At 40.4% G+C, this 24,002-nt stretch overlaps 1 protein-coding gene across 4 annotated transcripts in view; it reads right to left on the bottom strand.

Moving 5' to 3' along the window:
• TADA2A (transcriptional adaptor 2A) overlaps positions 1–24,002 on the bottom strand; it is a 46,248-nt gene continuing 22,246 nt past the window's right edge. For 3 of the 4 annotated variants that reach the window (XM_070772631.1, XM_070772633.1, XM_070772632.1), the window contains exons 6-16: positions 23,674–23,831; positions 22,540–22,628; positions 21,287–21,359; positions 14,936–14,999; positions 13,582–13,625; positions 9,124–9,234; positions 7,533–7,604; positions 5,473–5,605; positions 4,878–4,921; positions 2,354–2,427; positions 1–838 (exon numbers count right to left, since the gene is read on the bottom strand). In XM_070772631.1, the coding sequence (XP_070628732.1) occupies positions 653–838; positions 2,354–2,427; positions 4,878–4,921; positions 5,473–5,605; positions 7,533–7,604; positions 9,124–9,234; positions 13,582–13,625; positions 14,936–14,999; positions 21,287–21,359; positions 22,540–22,628; positions 23,674–23,831 (1,048 nt within the window). In that variant the 3' untranslated portion in view covers positions 1–652. The remainder of the gene's footprint in view (positions 839–2,353; positions 2,428–4,877; positions 4,922–5,472; positions 5,606–7,532; positions 7,605–9,123; positions 9,235–13,581; positions 13,626–14,935; positions 15,000–21,286; positions 21,360–22,539; positions 22,629–23,673; positions 23,832–24,002) is intronic. The other variant, XM_070772634.1, reaches the window with a different exon arrangement.

Here is a 24,002-nt window from a genome sequence, read left to right as displayed (position 1 = left end):
TTAAGTAGCAAAACATTTTAATCAATTCTAAAAATAACAGAGACATTTTATGTCCATTGCTACCTCCTCAAAAGTCTTCTGCAGATTAGACAGTCGGACTGCAGATTACAGAGCCAGACATTCAACAAAGTACAGTTTGGGACAAGACCATCATGGGGAGGTTTTCCTCCTTTCTACTCATAAACATGAGTTGTCAGCTTAAAAAGAAACCCTCAGACAGAAAGAGAAAGCTTTCTCTCACTATAACCTCTTTATTTCAAATCTATCTGTAACGTTTGAAGGCAAAACATAATCAGAAAACCAACCTCCCAAGCAGGTACAAGGATCTGAGCTGGACTCCTGGGATTACACACTGGTTTAGTTCTATTTCTACTAACACTGTGATGTGAGGTACTATGGTTCTTGTTTTAGTTACAAGAGGTGTTAGGAATGAATGCCCACACACAATTAACAATAGCTTATCTAGCACATAACTCTGCAGCACAATACCAACAACAGGAGTATTTTAAAGCCGGGTGGAGAAGAAAGCAGACACTAATAAAACTGAAGATTTCCTTTGTTCTTCCCCTCTTTTCACAATGAGAATTCAGTTCAAAAACAAGGTTCCAGAATGCCCGTGCGGTCCTTTGGCCCGCCACACTCCTGGGGAGCCTCAGGCTTTGGTGATGTATCCTTCTCGGATGAGGAAATCATAGATTTTCCGGGTTTTGTTCACATCTATCTTGATGAGTGCTCTTGCCTGTGCCAGTCTCAAGCCTCCTTGCTTGTTACATTCGTTCAATAGAGCAGACTTGTATTCTAAATAGGCTCCCGGGACCAACCTCACCATCTGACAGAGCTGAAAGACATGGCAAATTTAATGAACATTAACATCTGTCAGTCTTAAAATTTAATCCAGCAGGTATAGCCATAATAAAGTGTAAAGAGTGACATCAACCTCCAACTATTTACAGGAGCTGCTGGTGGATAGACCACATTCCATTCCGTCTTTTCTTTGATGAGAACAGTCTCAGGAGACAGAAAAAGGCTGCGGGTGATGCCGGAGAGCTGCGGCACCTATCGGCCGGCTCCCCGGGGTTTGTCCCGGGGTGTAAGTCTGTGTCCTGAGGACTGGCCTGGGGCAGAGGCCCGGCACGTTCTGGCCCAGCCTGTCAGGGAAGAGTCGCAGGGCCCGGGGTGGGGGTGCTGACACTTGGGTTCCCAAGTGTGAATCACATTATGTCTGGTATCAGCATAAGCCCATAGTCCCTACTTTTGTGATTACACTTCCTACTTTGGAGGGAAAGGAGGTCTAGAGATCTTGCTAAGAGGTCACTTTAACTACTAAAGATCCAAAAAGCTGGTTTAATTCCAGTTCACCTACCATTTATCCAGCAATGAACAGTCTGAAGTCACCATTTTGTGAGTAAGGACAAAAAACTGCTTGAAACTCTGGGTCATTCCACACTTGAATCAGAATGGCAATCCTTCTTCAGCAACACGTGGATATAACATACACTCCCTTCTCCTCCCGCACTCATATTCACTGTTCCTACTGGGTAAAATAAAAGTCTAATACCAGCCCCTATTCTGTTCTGTCTGACCTGAATTTCTGATACGGAGTGGCAGATGAGGACACCCATCTTGTGAACTATAAAAAAGAGCACACCAGGAACAAAGGAGGAATTCCTCTTTGGAATGGACTTGAGAGTTGTTGCATATTATTTGGAAAATGCTTGATGATGACTCATTTGAGGCTGGACTTAAAAGTTTAGAAACAGCTAACAGTCATAAGAAGACACATCCAGTGATTAAGTGATTATGGTGGAAAAGAAAAGTAGGTCATGGCTTTTTTAATCAAAATTAATGTGTGACAATGTATAATGATGGATTTCTCTTTTGTGTTTATATACATACCATGGAGACAACTCAAAAATCTTTAAATAATGGTCATATTGTTGGAATAAGAGTAGAACTTCTGAAAGTGCCCACTCTTATAGGAAATAACCATTTCCATATATAAGTTATTTTAAGTTTGTAAAAAATTAAATTCAGTAAATAAAGTACTTAGTACAGTATCTGGTACATGGTAAATGCTCAATAAATGACAGTTGGTATTATTTAGATTTATGTATCATATGCTCTTCTCTCAGCAGATGAACGGTGGCAGGGTGATGAGGAAAGGAGTCCCTGAGACCTGCTAAGGTCGGTTCTTAACACCGAGACCTTGAGGATGACTAGAGCTGAATGTGCACATGTGTGATGTGAGCAGAGCAAAATGGGTTTGATCCTATAATGTGTTTTTCACGGCAACTCAGTGAATAACCGGCCCCTACTCTCTTTCCTCTAACCAGCTCCCCCTTCTTTTTGTTACCTCCTTTTCTTTCTCATTCAACTTCTCTGTGCCAGGGAGGCCCGTGAGGTTCAAGGGCGGTGCACTTCGTCTACCTATAGATACAGACAGAAAAAGGCATGTATTTTGTGAGAGACAGTACCTCAGGAGTCAAGAGTGTAACAAAGTTCACCACGGTCAGGCCTGTTAGGTACAGAACTACTATATATCGGGTACCCCAAAGTTCACTGGAAAATAAAAACAGTAAGTCAAGGACTTCCCTAGTGGTGCCATGGATAACGTGCCTGCTGACTCAGGGGACACAGGTTCGCTCCCTGGCTGGGGAAGATTCCACATGCTGCAGACTAACTAAGCCCATGTCCTTGACAACTACTGGGTCCATGTGCTGCAACTACTGAAGCCCATGTGCCTAGAGCCAGTGCTCTGCAACAAGAGACGGCACCATGAGAAGCCCACGCACTGCAATGAAGAGCAGCTCCTGCTGGCTGCAACTAAGCAAGCAAGCCCACACGAGAGCAATGAGGACCCAGCAAAGCCAAAAATAAGATAAAGATTAAAGAAAAGAATTTAAAAAAAAAGTAAGTCAAGTGCCCTTTGCCTTGATAAAATGCACATATAATCACACATACCTCAGAGTCAAATAAGATTATTCTTCCTAACCCAGTAGAAGATTCTAAAATCTACAGCCCAGATGTCATCCAGTTAAGAAAAGTCCCATGCCGCCTGTCTTGACAGCTGATGAATGGAAATAACAACTCCGCAGGACAGACTTCCCTAACACTGGCCATTCTGCCAGCAGTGCAGGCAGACATGGCAATTACCCAGGTGCCGTTCACCTTGAGATCAAAGGCAGAGTCAGGCTAGCAAAAGGCCCTTCATTATGTATTATTTGAGGGAATATCTGTTCCTCCCAAAGTAGCCCTGTTTACCTGAAAGACCCACACAGAGAAACAGTGAGCCAGTACATGGCAAAGCAGAGGCTGAGCTGAACTCACATACCTTGAGAAAGAGCCCCAAGCACGAGATCACTGCCCAGGATGGGAAGCCTGATGTGCACAACTCTGGGGATTTGTTTTGAATGTACACTTGAGTGAATGGGCTGTATTAAGCAAAAGAAAATGTAGAATACTACGTTACACTTCTCGGGGGCCGGGTGCTGCTTAGGTGGTGGAGAGCAGGGGGAGGGGCTGTTACAGCTCGCTCTGCAACGAAACAGGCTTCCCTTTAATGAAACAGGCTTCCCTTTAATATCGACAGAGGGAATGGGAGCTGCTCTGCAGTCCCAGGCCTAGCTTGACCCTAAATGCCCTGAAACGGAGATTATGATCACTCAAATGCCTTACCAGTTCCAAGAGGCTATGTTATGATCAGTGATTCAGGTTTCCAACTCTGCACTGCCTTAGCAGCAACTCAAGAGTGTGAAAAGGAGCAAAGGGTCATCTCAACCTAAACACTGGAGCTGAGGGAAGCTGATGCCCGCCAAGGAAGCAGCCAAGAGTGAGTGCAAATGGTTCAGAAAACACAAATACCAGAGAAGCTAGGTCAAGTACATTCATTCACTTTAATTAGCCAACGTTAAATTTTCTTATTTCTGTATTTAGACTGGGGGAGGATTTGGACGTGAGAAACTTATAAAACTTAACTGTCTTGGCTATTCCCTAAAAGACTCTTTTCTCCTCTGAATATTAAAAAGTAATTACTTGAAACACAGGAATAAATGAAAAAAAAAAAAAAAATATATATATATATATCACCCCTGCAGTGGCCTTCTCTGAGCCCTGTCTGGGTCCTGAATTGGAGATTTTTTGAATGGGATCACAAGGTCTGTTTTTCCCAGCTTTAAAAAATGGTAAAACTACAAATGGGTTATCTTTTTGCCAAATCCAGTCTGTAAACAGTGGAGTGGTCTGTATGTTCTGATCAGGGAAAGTGGCTAATCTGCTCCATAGCAGGGATGAATGATAACCAAGAAAACAGGCAAACAACACCATGATCTTAGATCAGCGTTCTACAACTAATACTACCCCACACTACCATTTATTAATTACCAAGCAGCAAGGATTATCAGGTATCATATGGCTTTATCTTGCCCTGTAAACTGACCTCAAAATAGGACATGCCAGATAAGAAAGAGAAATACTTTTAAGTCTCCAACTTATAAAGAAAGTCTTACTTTTCTGGCAAGTAACGTGCCTCCTTGCTCATGGAGGATACAAAGCCTTTAAATTATCCCCTGTGAGACAATCTTGAAGTTTGTGGTAGATAAAATCATAGTAAACAAACTGCCTGTGAACACTGGTAAAATAGAAAAAACACCTGTCTGAGGTCCTCTCCTCCCCGTCTTTGTACTGTAAACCCGAGGGAAGTTCCTGTTTGGCCATGAAGATTCTAACAACTTGCTGATGTTTATGAATCTGTATAACAATCACCATTCCTTTGCCTAAGCACCTGGCTCCCACAAAGGCGGGAGGGTTTGTTGGGTCACTATAATTCCCAAGATGAAAACTCCACAATTGTGACTTGCTCCAGCCTGAAAAATAATTACCTGAATTCGAAGTCATGGGAACAGAAGGACTCAGGCCAGAATCACTACAAAAAAGAAGAGGAATTTAAACTTATGTCACATCAAAGAAAGCAATTCCCAAAGCCCATGATCCCGGGTAACATTTATCAGGTCAGCTACTTTGAAGAGAAGTAATGAGACAGACTAGACTATGTTTTTACAGGCTATCCCAACTGTACACAACTCAGGAAAGGAATCAGGAAGGAAACTGCTTAGATTTGTTAAGAAGACATCCTGGTATGGCACATCACAGAGACCATTCATGAGCAAAAAGCAGGCATTTGATCTTCCAGTGAAAATCACACCAGTAGATACAGAAGAAGAAGGTGTGGCAAGGGAATACACTAATCTTAAAAAATAAGGCCAAAGTAGCAAAGTAGGATTCTAGGAGGCCAGTTACATTTCTCAAAACTGTCAGTACTGTACTGTTTGAGACAGCCTGCTCAAGTTTTCTGAATTCTTCTAGCTACCTAATTATTACAGCTCTGCCATTTAGGGTAGGGCACCCATGGGACTGTCTGAAAATACAGGTAAAGGCCGAAAGCTCCATGAAGGTGTCCCCGGACTAACTCCTCACATGTCAGCCTGCCGGCGGAGCCACTGCTGGCAGGCGCTGCTGTCCTGGATGTACTGGAGGACCTCAGAGAGCATGGTGCGCTTGAGGCGCTCCTCTTCACGAGTCTTCTTGAGGTGATCGTAGGTCCTGGCACCTGTAGGTGTTAAAAAAGTGACTACAATGACAAGGTAGTAGAACTAACCAAAGGGCTTCCTAACTCATCAACAAACAGTTCATCTTTTTTAATTTTTAATTTTTGTGGCCTTGCTGTGAGGCTCGTGGGATCTCAGTTCCCCAACCAAGGATCAAACCCAGGCCCATGGCAGTGAAAGCGCAGAGCCCTAACCATTGGACACCAGGGGATTCCCAGTCGTTTTTTAATTTCCTTTGAAAAACTGCTTCCAGAATTATTTTTCTAAGAGCAAACAAAGTGATTTCCCCTAGTTTGAAATCTCTTTTTTGATAAGAAATGAAAATGTGTTTATTCCTTTTCTACCTTTAAGAAATTTGAGAGAGGGAATCCCCAAAACAGAAAAGTACAAAGAAAGTTGGAGTTGCTCATATTTCCATCCCCTAAAAGCAACTTAATACTGTTATATTTACTTCCTGCTCTATTTTTTCTATCCATATATTTTTTCAAGTCACACAAATGCTATGCACATACACTGTTCCTTAAAAACCAGTTAGGATTACAAATAAAAATAAATCCTCTTTGACTATTACTATTCTGTTCACCTCTTTCCTGGAGACAGCCAGCATCAGGCAACCCAAATCTGGCATCAGAGTCTTTACACGCATCTTGCTAACAGCTGTATAGTGTTTTCCACACTATTAATGTATAAAAATCCAAAATATCAAACCAGTGGGTTTCAAGCCAAGTTCCACAGAGGCCCAGGTTACCATGAAAATATCTCAGGGATTACTGTGAACATACTGGTGGTCCTGGGCTCCACAAGACTTCAACCTAAGGAGTTCCACTTTTATTTATGGGTTAGTACTCCACATTAAATTTCATTTTGTAAAATTTCCAATGTTAGAAATAAAGAGCCATTTTGCTGGGCTGAACTTGAGCACTGGGTGAACGGGTGACAGCTTTCAACCAACAGGAAGGAGGACATGCTGAAGACCATCCCCAAAACAACAACAGAACAACAGAAACTGCCATTTATTGAGGATTTGGTGCGTCAGGTACTATACTATGTTTTCATGCATCATCGCTAATTTAATCTTCACATGAACTCTAAGAGACTTGGAAAATTGAAATGAATAGAATTATAGATCTGGTAAAAGAGCCAGAATCCAAACCCAAGCTGTCCAAGCCTAGACTTCAGCTCTTAACTGCTAACACAACTGTCTTCTCTTACAACCTGGCTCTACTACAACTAGTTACTTAATCACTTTCATCCTTAGTTTCTCTATTAAATGAGAATAACAATACCTATCTCTTAAGTTCAAAGTGAAAGTCAAGTCGCTCAGTCGTGTCCGACTCTTTGCGACCCCATGGACTGTAGCCCACCAGGCTCCTCCGTCCATGGGATTTTCCAGGCAAGAATACTGGAGTGGACTGCCATTCCTTTCTCCAGGGGATATTCCCAATCAAGGGATCGAACCCAGGTCTCCAACACTGTAGGCAATGCTTTACCGTCTGAGCCACCAGAGAAGTCCCTCTCTTAAGTTGGTGAAGTACAAAGGGTACAGTCCAATGCATGGTGAATGGTTAGGTGCCCTGAATATAATCATCTCTAACTCAAGTAACTGGGATGCAAGTGCCTAGAACCAACTGAAGTGTGCTTAATGGGAATGATCAGATGATGCATCACTAAATTTAAAAAGGCTGAGGCTAAAAGTTGGAATACAAAATCTTTTTTTTTTAAGAGGCCACAACAGAATCCTAAATCTCAAACAGCAACTCTGTCATACTTTTTATTTCACCTCAGATAATCTATATAATGGTATTTATAAGGATTAAATAGATGAAACTTATTGGAAAGATCAAAAACTCATTCTGAAATGTGAAAGCTTGTTTATATGTTTGGAAGGCACCTGCCCTCTGATTTAGTGTGGAGCACAAGCATACTTACTACAAAAATTGGTAATGCCTGCCGTCCTGTATTCCTGGAGCCTTTTGATTTCCCTTCGGAGTTCAAATTCCACTGTTTATCCCCCCAAAAAAGAGAAACATCAGAAAAACAACATCAACATCAATGAGCACTTTTACTGCTAAATATTTTCAGTAATTCTGCCTTCTATAAAAGACTGGGTAATTCCATTTGGGGAATCCTAATTGTTGCTAATATCCCATTAGAAATTTTACTTAAGAGCTGACAAAAATGTCCTGCAGTGGTCTTTTGGCTTGTCTCCAGTTGCAGAAAGCAGCTGGAATTGTTTCTTAGAAACAATTCATAGTGACCTGGCTGAATTCATTTAGCTACAGTAGTAATGAATATAATTTCTTAAACCACCAAGTTTCCCTGCTCTACTTATTCCTTGTTAAAAGTTGCAGCCACAAAGACAAATTTCTGTATGAAACCTGTCTCTGGTATTACATGACACAGACCTTTTTGCAAGGGAAGGACAAAATTCTGTGCTCAAGTTCCTGATGGTTTCTTTACAGCTTTTCTCTTATAGGGACAAAAGAGCAGTGTGTTTTCCATAAACCAAGATTTCTGCCTCCACTGAACACACAGATCAGGTTGCACTGCTCAGATTATTATGTGATGGAATGTTCAAATCTGGGTGCTTTGAAAAAGCAGATGAAGGAAGAACCTGGACAATCCACGGGGTGTAGTTCCCTGGAGTGACACATAAACCAGGGATGGTACAAACTGGGACAGGAAGTAAAGATGAGCCACCCAGGATAAATCACACAAAGAATGCCAACTAAACAGGGTGTCCGTGAGGACAACCAAGCCGGTTCAGATAAATGCCTGCAGTGTCATGCAAGAAATATCTGCACGATGAGAACAGGATACAAGCCTTCATGAAGTACCGTCCTGAACTAAATTTGGGAGTCAAAATCAAATACCTGAATCTCATGATGAGAGGCACAGACTCAGCCCCTCAGTCCAGACTGTTTTATAGTCCAGGCGTTACTGCCTTAACAACTTCAATTTTTTATAGTGAGAAATCAAATGGTAACTATGTAGATCTCTCTCAGAGAAAAAAGGCAGGAAAATGATGGAAGTGCTATATATTATTTCCATGAGTCAACCAACTCTGTCCCCACCCAGAAACTAGTTTTAATACTAAAATAATTATGAACAAAATAATATGATTTGCTTCAAAATAATCCAGTTGAGGATGGGAAAGGAATGGGTGGCAAAGATGACACTGGATCAGCCAGTGGATGGTTAACTGCTGAAGTTGGGTGATGGATACATGTATATCATAGTATAATGAACCCCATGTATTTGCATACTCCCATATTAAAAATGGGGGAAAAAGCTACTAAACTACTGTTTATCTAAGGGGGGGGGAAAGCCACTAATATTTTTAAGCTTTCTTCTCCATTCCCCAAGTTCCAAATTTATCTCAGAGCAATAAAGGGGAAGAAATAATTTAAAAAAAAATCCACTTACTTACAGAATTTCACAAAAAACACCATTATCGTTCCTGTTTATATAAACACACACACACACAGAAATATATGGTCAAGGTTAAGAAACCACCTACATGCATGGCTTTCAATGAACTTGTCATGCTCCACCGGCCCCACTATCCTTGCAAATCGCCTCATTGTTTCATAAAGATCTTGGACTTCCTTGGGATATCGTCGTTCCATTACTACAGGGAAAGTAAAGAATATAAAGATCCCTAAGTTTTCTGTATTTTTTTTTTAACAAGTAGTAAAATGGAAGAATATTATTCCTAACCTCACACGATTAATTTACTCATGACAGGAAGCAAACCAGAAAGCTAGGGAATGCAGCACACTAATCATGATGCTAACAGAACCAGAGGGACTATGTCTCAGGGATGCTGTCATGGCCGGAGAGCACCTGCACTCTGGCGACCCCCACACCTCGCTGTCTCTCAATCTGCACAGGGGCAGGAAGTGCTGGCAGTAACAGGAAGGACACGGCAGATCATGCATTCTTAGGAACAATGTAGGGCAAAATCTCCGGTATTGACCTCTGCAGAACAAGGGACGTGAGGACATGCTAATTCATCTAGAAGAGGTAGATCAGTTTGGCAAAAGTGTGTGATCTCTCCCATGTCCCACTAAAAATCTTGTCTGTAACTCCATATCCTCAAGTGAGGCGTTTATTGTTTCACTCTCTACATGGGTCATTTTGCCTTTCTCTAAACTTAACTACCACAACATAATATACTACGAATGAAGTTATATTTTAATAACTATCATGGAAGCAAATGGTCATATATGCCACCTGGGATACCCTTACAGGTAGCCAGAATCAGCACCTTTAAGGATCACTACTGACCAAATTTCTAATAAAAAGAGCTATCAGCAAAAAGAGGGATAGGAAAACCCACCAACAATAATTGGTAGGTTGGAATGATCAGGAATTCTCGAATTGCTACTCAGTCATTTCAATAAGAGTAACTAGGCTACCTCTGTCCACTCTCAGGCTAAAAATACAGGCTGTTACTTATGACAGTTACTTAAATTGTCGTCTTTTCAGATGAATCTCTTCCTTAGCAGGAAAATTCTTGCCCACAAATTCTAGGGGCTGATTTGATGGGCAGCCACAAATTCATTTTATTCACCACCAAACAACCCTACTTCTACAGGAATAATACAAAAGTTTGGAGTAATTTAGTCTGATGACAAAGCTCCCACGCCTACGACAGTAAGGTCACACGTGCATTCAGCACAATGGCAAGTGAAAACCTCTCAGACCACACTGCACATGCCATGTCTTTCTTGGAAGCAACAGAGCCTCCCCTCAGGTCTATCTGTAAAAATACAGTTAAAGAATAAAGAGGCTAAGCTGACCTCTGTCCACCAGCTGGGAACAGAATTTATGCAAGAGTCAAGGTCTACTACATACAGGTTAAAATCCAAAAGCCCAGCAATTTCAGACATAGGAACTCACTACCAGAACATGACCAATTATTGTCGACAAAAAGGGCAAGGGAGAGCTGACCTGGAGTTATTTTTGCAAACCCACAGCTCGCGATTAGGACGAGGCTAAACAAGCAATAATGTATACTGGCAGAAGGAATATAAATTGATATAATTATCTTTCAGGAAACAATGTAGCAGCATGTGTTAAGCATTTTTAATAATCATGTTCTTTGACCTAGTAATTCCACTTCTCGGAATCTATCTTAAAAAAATTCTAAATGCAGGCAAAGCTTTATTCACAAACAAGTTTACCTTTGTGCTATTTTTAATGATTTAAAAAAAAACTGCAAATATGCTAAATATCCAATAATAAAGACAGGTTAAGCACATCGCATATTATATGTAAAGTTACTGGTATAACATTTTGTAACATATTAGAAGGGATATCATCAAAACACTACAATTGCTTAAAAAATGTGTAGTGGAAAATGAAAAACTAAACGACGTAAAATGTAACCTACTTATGATCATGACTCTGTTGAAAGATATTCAACCCAAGACTGGCTGACCTGGACCCTCCAGTGGCAGAGTGTCAAACCCTGTAAGATTCTATCAACTGGCATATGAAGCACAATCTCATTAGGTTACTTTTACAAAACAGAATCTTGTGGCATACACCTATTATAAACATATATAAATACTGCAATTATTATGATATGATTCTTATGTGCTAAACAAACTCTACAGTGTAAAAGAAAACGTAGAGAAACTCTTTCTGCCCAGCCTGGATACCACCAATATTTAAGAGTAAGGTCAAAGTTAGCAATCACTTAAAAATCATTATAGGTTTATTTTCATCATGCAATATTAATGTCTTGTTTGTTAGCGCCCCCACGATGCAAAATAAAGGTGTCACTTTCTGTTAATTCTTTCCATAAAAATATTTTCACAACCCGATGATTACAGTTATATTATGTTTAATATATAATTCTGAAACACAATCCTATTCAGTTTTGGAAAACGATCCATTAATATTCAGGTTTTAATTAATACACTAATTTAAAAAACATTTCTCATGCTAGTGTTATTGACTATATATTACTGGTTTGAGACTCTTAGTATACAACAGAATTGCCTTGAAGACTTTAAAAAAATAGATGCTGGAGCTCTACCTCCAGAGATTCTGACTTAATCAGAGGTGACTGTTGGGCATCATAAATTTTTAAAGCTCCCTCAGTTCAGTCGCTCAGTCGTGTCCGACTCTTTGCAACCCAATGAACTGCAGCACGCCAGGCCTCCCTGTCCATCACCAGCTCCCGGAGTTCACCCAAACTCATGTCCATCGAGTCGGTGATGCCATCCAGCCATCTCATCCTCTGTTGTCCCCTTCTCCTCCTGCCCCCAATCCCTCCCAGCATCAGTCTTTTCCAATGAGTCAACTCTTCGCATGAGGTGGCCAAAGTATTGGAGTTTCACCTTTAGCATCAGTCCTTTCAAAGAACACCCAGGACTGATTTCCTTTAGAATGGACTGGCTGGATCTCCTAGCAGTCCAAGGGACTCTCAAGAGTCTTCTCCAACACCACAGTTCAAAAGCATCAATTCTTTGGCGCTCAGCTTTCTTCACAGTCCAACTCTCACATCCATACATAACCACTGGAAAAACCATAGCCTTGACTAGACGGACCTTTGTTGGCAAAGTAATGTCTCTGCTTTTCAATATGCTGTCTAGGTTGGTCATAACTTTCCTTCCAAGGAGTAAGCGTCTTTTAATTTCATGGCTGCAATCACCATCTGCAGGGATTTTGGAGCCCAGAAAAATAAAGTCAGCCACTGTTTCCCCATCTATTTCCCATGAAGTGATGGGACCAGATGCCATGATATTCGTTTTCTGAATGTTGAGCTTTAAGTCAACTTTTTCACTCTCCTCTTTCACTTTCATCAAGAGGCCCTTTAGTTCCTCTTCACTTTCTGCCATAAGGGGGGTGTCATCTGCATATATGAGGTTATTGATATTTCTCCCGGCAATCTTGATTCCAGCTTGTGCTTCTTCCAGCCCAGCGTTTCTCATGATGTACTCTGCATAGAAGTTAAATAAGCAGGCTGACAATATACAGCCTTGACGTACTCCTTTTCCTATGTGGAACCAGTCTGTTGTTCCATGTCCAGTTCTTTTTTTTTTTTTTGCGACCCCATGGACTGTAGCCTACCAGGCTCCTCAGTCCATGGAATTTTCCAGGCAAGAATACTGGAGTGGGTTGCCATTTCCTTCTCCCCATGTCCAGTTCTAACTGTTGCTTCCTGACCTGCATATAGGTTTCTCAAGAGGCAGGTCAGGTGGTCTGGTGTTCCCTTCTCTTTCAGAATTTTCACAGTTTATTGTGATCCACACAGTCAAAGGCTTTGGCATCGTCAATAAAGCAGAAATACATGTTTTTCTGGAACTCTCTTGCTTTTTCCATGATCCAGCAGATATTGGCAATTTGATTTCTGGTTCCTCTGTCTTTTCTAAAACCAGCTTGAACATCTGGAAGTTCACGGTTCATGTATTGCTGAAACCTGGCTTGGAGAATTTGGAGAATTACTTTACTAGCGTGTGAGATGAGTACAATTGTGCGGTAGTTTGAGCATTCTTTGGCATTGTCTTTCTTTGGGATTGGAATGAAAACTGACCTTTTCCAGTCCTGTGGTCACTGCTGACTTTTCCAAATTTACTGGCATATTGAGTGCAGCACTTTCACAGCATCATCTTCCAGGATTTTGAAACAGCTCAACTGGAATTCCATCACCTCCACTAGCTTTGTTCGTAGTGAGGCGTTCTAAAGCCCACTTGACTTTACATTCCAGGATGTCTGGCTCTAGGTGAGTGATCACACCATCGTGATTATCTGAGTCGTGAAGATCTTTTTTGTACAGTTCTTCTGTGTATTCTTACCACCTCTTCTTAATATCTTCTGCTTCTGTTAGATCCATACCATTTCTGTCCTTTATCAAGCCCTAGTGATGCTAATATGCAACATGGATTAAGAACTACTGCCACAAATGATTTAAAACTATTCAATAATGATGGGAAAATTTTTAAAGAAAAATGCTAATACTTACATTGAAACTTCCTAAGGTTGATTAATCCATGGTCTCTTATAATTCTAGAATGAAAAGAATAATTATCTATGATAATTAATTTCACATTTAACAGTATCTTCCACAAGCAGCTTTCATTAGGCACCGTAAAGACTACGAGGGGGAGTATCGAGGTCCAGAGAAGCCACTCCTCTCACAGTTCTGCAGCTCACTGAGTCACTAACACAATTTTAAGCTCTCAAGTATCATGTATTTTTCCTCCCCTTGGGCAATAACTATTTGCTGGATGAATCAATGAGCACCCACAAATACTGAAAAACCCGTGTCTGTAACTTAGATGAAACAGAAGGGAATCTGTCCATGGCATAAAAATTATCTATTCAGCTTTAGGGAAATGCTAACTGAGAATAACCATTTAAGGGAAATCTGTTAATGATGAAGGGTGCCATGATCACACACTCAATGTTTACAACTGTACGTTCACAGAATGCCTTGAAGCTATTTGAAATAAATCGTGTGCATGTTTAATGGAAGGGCATCATAAAACACAAGATCTAATAGAAACCTCGACAACTGAGTTCTACAATACTGTCTAGTTCTAATTGCATTAAGCAGAACAGAATTTAGGTAAACCATGCAGAGTTCCATGTCTGGAACCTTTGATTTCTACTGAAGCCTAGCAATGAAGCTTCTCTCAAGAACAGCTGAATAATCTTCAGCGCTCACTGGAAGCTAACTCCAGATATGCAGAGAGTAAGTTTTACTTCAGATCATGTCTTGGTCCCTCCAGAGTGTCTCATAAGTCCTATTTCTTTTTCTCATTGTGTTGTCACCATGTCTCTAGTTAGTAACATGCCTACGCATATATACACACACACCTGAGAGTACCCTTCTCTGAACTGTTAAAGTCTCTGTAATCCAACAGAGATCTGCGATCCATAATTTCTCAGTCTGAATGTATGGTTTTTGTTCTGTTGCAAAGAGAAGGAGAAATCAAGAGTGCCTAAAACTTGCTCATGATTCCTTTGAAATCCTTTTAGATAAAAGATTTCTCATAAAAACTCAGCAGTCAGAATGGAGCACTAGAAAAAGCATAACAACTTAATAATATCTTGAATTTTTCTTGTTGCTTTTTTCCTTAAAAGAACATACCCATATTATTCATTGGTCATAACACTAAGAAAGGAGGAGGTAAAAAAGGCAAAAAAAGGAGAGGTAATATTTACCTTTAACAGATGGAAAAATTGAGAGTCAAGAAAGTTAAGGGTATTCCTCAAGGTCATAAGATAAGCCACAAGTGGGAACTTGATCTTACAGGCTATATGTGGTCAAAAGTCCAAAGGCAAAAGAAGGCAGGACGGTTTCCCAGACTTACTTTTTTCGTCTTTGTCGCTCCTTTAACCTGGAATGATAGATATCCACTACAGCCATCTTCAGAGCTATAAACAAACAAACACCTACATATAAATATAGCCAAGGCAAGAAGAAATCTTTTGCCCAAGCTGTTTTTAACCTCGTATTGCTCACTACTCCACATTCACTGGTCTAAGAAATCTGTCTCCTGGAAACAAAAAAAAAATCCTAGGATACTGAATTTCTCAATCAGTAAATTACAGTGAAATTCTTTTTCCTAAGTATATGTTTACAAGGGATTACCCTATGGATAACAAAATCTGCTTTCTACTAAACATCTACTTTGCATGCCTTGCTATGTATATTAACTTTCATATAACAGTTCAACAAGGAGTCTGAACTTTGGTAAAACATGGGCTAGAAATTACACATATCAGAGTTTCAGATTAGGAGAGAGAAATACTGAAATCTAACATGCTGGGCTATAAGCAGATGCACTATAGCCGTATACAACTTCAGTCGCTGGGAAATGATCAGGAATACTTTATCCAGGCCATCCTCCCTTGGGTCTGAGATAAAAATAACAAATTCTAGCTGGATGATCTGAAGAGAGAACTGAATGCAGTATTTTTTAAACTTCAGTTATTTAAAAAAAAAAAAAAAGTATTGGGTATCAGAGATTTGTTGTCATTCATTTCTAACAAGTTCAAAAATTTAAACAGCACTGCTTCATTTTTCCTCATCACCACCCACAAACTAAAAATAATTCAATAATATCAGGTCCAAGATTTAAGGCAATGGATCTCAAACCTTTTTTTCAGGTTGCAGAACTCTTTCTCTATATGAACTCTTTCTTGATTTATACGTATTTCTTATAGAAGCATAGATATCACAGAATGCCCAGACCCTACCGGTGTTTCCTAATACACCTGCTGTGGAATGACAGGTCCTAGAATGCTGTGCTGGGGGGAGACAGGCTTTACGTAAGTCTATGGTGGAAGTGGCAGGAGAATGGGTAGGAGACAATTTGTTTTTGACATGCACTACAACCAAATACCGGAGAAGGCAATGGCACCCCACTCCAGTACTCTTGCCTGGAAAATCCCATGGATGGAGGGGCCTGGTGGGCTGCAGTCCATGGGGTTGCTAGGAATCGGACACGACTGAGCGACTTCACTTTATTTTTTCACGTTCATGCATTGGAGAAGGAAATGGCAACCCACTCCAGTGTTCTTGCCTGGAGAATCCCAGGGACGGGGGAGCCTGGTGGGCTGCCGTCTATGGGTCGCACAGAGTTGGACATGACTGAAGCAACTTAGCAGCAGCAGCAGCACAACCAAATACAAGTTTTAGCGTGGACTCTACCTTCCTTCTTAGGAGAAAGAGAATTAAGAAGTCAACAGTTCAAGGCAGAAAGAGAAGGAAACAGAACAAATAAGCAAACAGGTAAAGAGCTAACATACACTGAGTATTTATCATGTTCCAGGCTCTTTAGGTGCCTTATCTCATTTATCCACTGAATAACAAGATGAGTTCAGTAGGAAACAAACTACTAGAAAATCCAGTGGGGAGGTTAGTGCTAATTTTGACAAAATAGTTCTGTAATTTTTCTAATATACTAACATATCATGTTGTTTCCTAAGATTTGTGTGGGAAAGAATTAAAACAGGAAAAAAAACTGAAGAGACTGTGTTACAAAAGCCTCTATAAATAAATCCTGCTGATAAACGGTTCTGGTGCTTGATCAATTCAGTAGTGGAAGCTTGTACAACCAGCTCTGGAGAACAAAGGGGAGAAAGGGAACACAGGTCAACAAATGCAAGGAGAAATGGAATTCTCCCAGGGAAAAAATTTCACAGCTGAAGCTCTCTCTTGTCTTGATGAAGCACACTCGGATCGCAACAACTGATTATAAGGTCTTAACTGCATGAAAAACCCAGGGAGGATACAGCACAGCAGGCAGAACAGAAATGAGAAGGAGACACTGAATGAAGGACAATCACAGGTTCACACTCTTCTTAAAAAGTGACTGGAGAGTTGAGTAGAGTAGGCACACAAAGACCCAGAGCTCCTTAAAAACCAACCAACCAACCCAAACCACCCATAACCTCTCCACTGCTGCCAGGCCTCTGAAATCCCAGTCTTGGGGGATGACTAGTCTCCCTGTGATTACACTCGGGACTGATAACAAAGTCTCCAAATGGCTGCCTTAAAATATTGCAAGAAGTGGGCAGCAGTCAGAGGCAGCTCCTTCCCACTGCAGTGTATTTCTAACACTGTTCAAAATAGCTGGCAACATGTTTCTGTTTTCCTGACAGAAGGCACTTACTGCTTTCTTGGCAGGAAAAGCAACTCAGAGGCCTTAACTCTGGGGAAACCAATCAAGCAAGCACACGAGCACAAACCTGTGAATCAGGTATTCCCCAGAATGAAGCTTCTTAAAAGTCATTCCCCTGCCCTGAAGCTTTTGGCTGAGATGGACACAATCGGGGCTATGAAAAAAGGATGACTGTGTGACCTCATGGTCAAAGTCAGCAACCAGGAAGCCTGAAGCAAGTCACTTCACTCCTTTGTACATTTCCCTGAAGGCAGAATGGGAAAATGACTATTTCCACTTCTCAGGAATGTGATTAAGTCATAGATTATAAAAAATGTGAAATCTAAAAAGAAAAAAAAGGTTCAAGATGGTAGATACAGTAAGTCTAGTAGTATTAAGAGCACAGATGAATGAAGCACAGTAGTATTACGAGCTTGAGATGGCTCTGCCACTTGCAGGTTATAACTTGACCTTGATATTTCCACTCCTCAATTTCCCCATCTACAAAATGGGCATAGGAATGCCCAACTCAAAGAGCTTTGTGAGGATTAAGTGAGTTCACACGTATCAAGAACTTAAACGGTACCTGGCAAACAGAGAGTGCTGTATGTATTAATTATCATTATTTACAGCCTTTAACAGTTAGAAGATCAGAGGTCCAGCCTGGTCACTGTGCCTACTCACCTATCTATTGGCAGTTTCTTTCCCTTGATGGTGATTTGGCTGCTTTGTGCTTAGGACTGTTTAGACATAAATACCATTGAGACTGAAAACTGCTGTTTAGTTGCTCTGTCGTGTTCAACTCTTGTGCGACTCCATGGACAGAGAGCCCACCAGGCTCCTCTGTCCATAGGATTTCCCAGGCAAGAATACTGGAGCAGGTTGCCATTGACTGCTCCAGGGGATCTTCCCAACCCAAGGACTGAACCCACATCTCCTGCACTGGCAGGCGGATTCTTTCCCCCTGAGCCACCTGGGAGGACCAAAGGCTGACAATACGACCAAAGAAAGAAAACCGGGGGCGTGGAGGCGAACATGCCCGTATCTGATCAAGAAGTTTTGCTGACATTAGCTTTCCAAATAGAGGGAGAGTAAATTTCTCTGGTGTGCAATCCTGAGGAGTGCTGAGAACACAGACCCAATACAGAGAAAGGAGCTCATGACAACTCCTGCTTGCCCAGGTTACTGGCTGGCAATGATTAGAAGATGCTGTGCTAAGGCTTACCACCTGGAAAACTCTGACAAAGACCAGTCCACAAATTTAGGAGAGATTTTCCCAATAAAAGCAGATGGGGAGCAACGTTCCCCGAGGAAAAGGGAAATGCGCCGTGTGTCACCACTGGCGTCTCACAACACCCTGTGACACAGGGGCACTGAGTTATGGGTCTTCTGCATCTCCCTCTCTAGGCCAATAATCTCAATGAAGTGTGAGGAGGTTTCATTTAGCGATCCCAGAACTTCCTTACTGTCTTCCCCAGACATTACTTCACAGGCAGTATCTTTTGGGGCCCGTTCTGAAAGATATTTGGTATGGCTGGAATGTAACCATCTATTCCTCCATTGTGTCCTAGGCCTCTATAATGGAACATTTGAACCTCCTTTATTAGACGAATTGCATCAATCATAGCAAAAGTCTTGGGAAAGAAGAAGAGCTTGGTGGCATCACCCAGTCTTCTAGATGCCTGGCAACAGGACACAAAACCCAGCCAAACAATTTACTTCCTTCTAGTAGTTGTGAGTGAGGAAATATAAAAGGAATGTTATAAATGCTCAGTAATATTAAGAGTGTAATAGTATAATGAAATGGTAATAACATCAATCTGAATTATGAACCCTCTTCCATTGGAGACATTCACCCTGACTAGTCAGTGTCATCCTTCTTTGTTGGCCCTGGACATAAAGAAATAGCAAGCAGGATTCCAAGTGACTCAGAAGCAAGCCCGAGGTTGAATCACTGTCCTGATCTGCAGAAAACAGGTGCCCCCCTCTCTGCTCTGGGTGTGCATATAAAGCTCCTTCTCATTTCTCCCTGCTCTCCTTAGGCTCCTAGGCCCCTGCACTTGAGTGTTCTGGGAGAAACCGCTCAGCTCAAGGGCAATATGCCCCACTGGACAGTGGGGCCGTGCTGCCAGAGGAGGAATATGAGAACTCAGAGCCATCGACAAAGCATCCCTTTGATCTCCAGTCCTGCCAACCCTCTCGATGATGTCATCACCTTTCAAAAAGCACCGATCTAAACATCTTATAGTTCAGTACTAGACACGGAGGGAAAGCGGAGGCAGAGATTATTACAGTTTTAATTAAAACTACTTATGTATAACAATAACTGAAGCTTCAGTTGTAGTTTGAATGAATTAGAATCAAGTAACTTAAAAGGCTACAGAATCTGTAGAAAGAACACAAATAACTAAAGTATGCTATTGGTTTGAAATGCTAACTAAAATAAAACTTGCTAATCAATTGCTTCTTTTTGATTTTTTTTCCCTTTGCCCCACTTAATTATAGAAAGGACCATAAATGCACTAGAAGAAACTGCAAATCCTGCTTTCACAAAGAATGCAGAGTAAAATGAAACACCAACCATTACTATAGTTTTCTTAATAATGTTGAGGCTTAAGAATGAAGACCTTGGACTAAGGCCTAGAGATGTGATTTAGCAAGTCCTTTACATAGTTGAGACGTTATTGACATTAGAGATTTTGACTTTCAGAAGTTCAGTACCTCTGAATAGCATCTAAAAAAATGATACTTATAAAACTGCTTTTTTGCATTCTGGATAAGAATGATACAAGCCAGGAAATAATACCATTTTAATTAAAGTTGGCATGTATGAGGAGAAATACTGAATGGCAATCTGCACACTACCTTCAAGGGGACACCATCATGAGGTGAGAACAGACAATAACATGAGTTACCAGGGTTGAAAAGCAGAGATTGACATGGAAGACTGAACAAGTACAATGGCTCTAGTGAACACTAAAGTAGTTTGCCTTCAAGCTTTCCTCTTTTAGTTCAATCTGCGTCACTTTGACTTTCCCTTAAAGTTGTGTGGGAGAAAAGGAGAGAAATGAAATTTTGCAAAGAAAACTGTTCAAGAAGCATGTAGAGAAAAAATTCTAAAGGTAAAATTTTTATGAGGACTCTTTCTTGGTCCCAGATCTGGTGTAACAAATACCTAGACAGCTGTTCTATGAAGGTAAGAGTAAAATTTCCCCTTCAAGGGACAGAGGACCAGTTAATGCAACCTGAAAACTCGATTTATAAATCAACAAGGAGTCTAACTTGCCCGTCCTACGTGGCATATACAGTTAAGAGAAATAACAAAGATGTTGTTTAGGAAATATAGAATCCAAGGGATTCACCTACTACATACATCATCCTTAATTCTGGACTGAAATGAAACAGAAGATTTGGGATTATTTTAAAGACATAGTTCATTGAAAATGGAAAGAAAGGGAAAAAAAGATATTCCAATAAAAGTCTAACCATCCACTTTTAAGAGTCCTATTGACATTAAGCATTTACTTATAACAAAAGAGTTAGTAAATCAGGCTAATCTTAAGAATTTAGAAGTGCTAAAAATCCAACAGTTCTGAGAAAGAAGAAATTTTCAGTCTTGGTCTAAAAACTCTTGAACTTCCATTCTTTTCCCCTGCTATGGGAAATGTGGGGTAACAAATTACAATGAACATTTAGTATCAGTAGTTGCTGTTGAAGTCCCAGGTTTTCACCCTGATTCCTTTTAAGGAGGCAGTGAGGACCATTTAACCAATTACCTCAGCATAGGCTTGTCTCAATTAAAAGAAAGCTCACATAGTCCAAGGGATGGGATATTCCCAACTACCATTATATGATCAACATTCTCACCATCGTCACAAATGACCTTCTCATTATGGTCAAATCCTGGCAACATGATATGTTCAGCATCTTAACCACTATACTTTCAGTCCCATAAGGGGCAGGAGACTATCTTATTCATTCTTACATTCCTAGCAGCCAGCACAGTCACATTACAGGTCGCAATCAATAGAAACACTTATTGAAATAAAATGTTACCGTGTAAAATGTCCGAGTCATCTTCAACAAAATCAATATCTCTCAAGTCCCACTCCGCATAATTGTCAAACTCCTGTTTGGGGAAAAAAATTCCCACCTCAGATCCATCAGCTTTGAGTAATGCCTTTATAGGAGCCATGCTTTAAAAGCAAACAGCAAATATACAAGCACTTGTTAAAAAGTACTGAATGGGGTACAAGGCCAGGATAACTGCTGTAAGTAATAAATCATGGGAAAAATCTGAGAGGCTTTCAGGCAATAGTGACAGCAAAAAAATGAGAAAGCTGTGAGTCCAGGAATAAATATTTGATTCTAAAAGTAGTCTATTCATAAAATGTAAATCAAGAAAATCTCACTCTGACTAGTCCTTCAAGTATTTAGGTAAGAAAATTGTGTGCATTAATTCATCTACCTTTCTACCACCTTCTGAGGACTCTATTTATTCCAGAATATTGGTTATACAGCTCAGTGGGTAGATTTGTTCATATTCTGTTCAATGAGTACAATCTGCAGGGGTGGTGTCTATGAGGGAGCTCTACAACAGCAGCTGCCAAAAACAAAACGCTGACCTGGGTGTGGCCAGCAAAATTGTTTATAGTTTGCTAAACTTTAATTACCTCCAGGAGTGCTATAATTGTGGATGAGGTGGTAAACCAAGAGACGTGTGACTACATTCACATGGCTTTATGGCTGCAAGAACATGTAGCTTTTCCACACATTCATCATTCTTTATACACTTGTGAATATAATACAAAAGATAGCAAACTACAGCCTCTAGACCAAATTTAGCCCACTGCCTATTTTTGTAAATAAAGTTTTACTGGTGCACCAGCATGCTCATTTGTTTACTATTATTATCTATGCTGCTTTTTGCATAATTATGGCAAAGTTTAGTTCCAACAGAGAATTTATGGTCTACAAAATCTAAAATATTTACTATCTGGACCTTAATAGAAAAGTTTCCCAACCCCCTGACACAATACAACCTTGGAACCCTCTAAGTGTGGAATGAGAATCAGACTATAGGAACCCTATACTTACTAAGGAAATGGGACTTAAGAAATAAGTTCTTGGTCTGAAGAATTTCTACCTTTCTAAAAAAAAAGTTTACAAATGAGAAAAGGCACTCAGATGGAGAAAATGAGACTGCCTAAGGCCCTACAAATTACAGTGTTTTGAAAAGCTTTTTAGTGGTGTGGAACCTATAGGTAAGAGATACGGCCTCATCCAAAACAAAAACAAGTTTCTCCTACCTCAATGAAATCTGCTCGAGCTGGCATGTATCCTGCCATGTCCCGAGAAAGCAAGGAGTCAAAGGTAGGTCGGGGAGGGTCATCTGCAGCTGAAAGAATTTTGAGTTTTTCTTAATAACTTAATAAAATACTAGCATAAAAAAAGTAACACAAAATTCTCACTTAGATTCTGAAATATTTTTATTTAGAGAAAGTGTCTGAGAGAATAAATAAAATTCAAAAGATTTTTATAAAGGAAAGTAAAAAAGTAAAGTATTATGGAAACAAACTGATTTCTTAAAAAAGAAATTAAGGGGACTTCCCTGGTGATCTAGTGGTTAAGACTGCATTTCCACTGCAAGGGACATGGGTTCGATTCCTGGTTGGGGAACTAAGACCCCACATGCTACAAAGGGCAGGGAAAAGAAAAAAAAAAAAGAAACAGATTTAGGGAATCCTCTAAGTAAATATGGAAAATTCCCTCTGCTTTTTACTTCCCTAATATAAAAGAAAATCAAGGATCTTTTCTTTAGCATTATAGAACTTAAGTATTTACCCTGTCTGCTTCAGCTCCCTTCTCAGTATCAATTTACAAATCCCATCCAACTGATAGGCAAAAACCCTACTGGATTTGGAGTGAGCTGGAATTGACTCACTAGTCCTGGGATCTTGCACAAATTATTTAACCTTTCTGAATTTCAGGTTCCTTGTGTGCAAAATCAAAGCACTTGGCTCTTTCTGTCTCACTGCATTGCCATGAGGAAGAAATGGTCTAAGCCATTTGAGAACAAAGTGCTAACATCCAAAGGGCTTATCCAAACAGGAGATAGCCCCAGGTTTTGAGTTAGTCACCTATGAAACTGTCTCCAGAAAGTATGAGGAAAGAGGCAGGGGAAAGAAAAATAATCATATCTCATTATTTGTGCCCTGGGAGTCATTCAGAAAAGATGTCCATTTATAATTCATCATGGGTTTGGTTATGTTTTGTTAGACCCATGAGTCCCTAAGTCACATGAGATTAAAAAAAAAAATTTGTTATAATTGCCACAACCAAGTGAACAAAAATAACAAATTGCTTCTTGGACTTAATACTGGGATGGTTAATTATAACGAGTTCAATACTGGACTCTCTTACTGATACAAGGAGGTACTCACAGTGAAATGGAATGGCTGTGTCAGCAGTTTTTGCCTCCTCTGCTTGCTTCAGGTTCAGCAGGGTAGATGCAAACAGAGGGTTATTGATGAAATGCTTCATATAGTGCTTCTCACACTCCTCCTTGGTCTTGGTGCACATCTGATTGGCTACATCCTGCCTAGAGTGTGGGAAGTGAGAAAAGGACGCAGAGTTTTCATTTATGCATAATGGTCAAAGTATGGTTTGTTCTTTCCATATTTTAAGTCCCACTGATATAATGTGTGGAACTTGATACCCACAAACTGATATGATGCAGCTATTGGCAGAACAGTGAGACAAATATAAACAT

The sequence above is a fragment of the Bos indicus genome, chromosome 19 (assembly GCF_029378745.1).
Source record: "Bos indicus isolate NIAB-ARS_2022 breed Sahiwal x Tharparkar chromosome 19, NIAB-ARS_B.indTharparkar_mat_pri_1.0, whole genome shotgun sequence".
Classification (NCBI taxonomy): domain Eukaryota; kingdom Metazoa; phylum Chordata; class Mammalia; order Artiodactyla; family Bovidae; genus Bos; species Bos indicus.
This window is presented reverse-complemented; position numbering and strand designations above follow the sequence as displayed.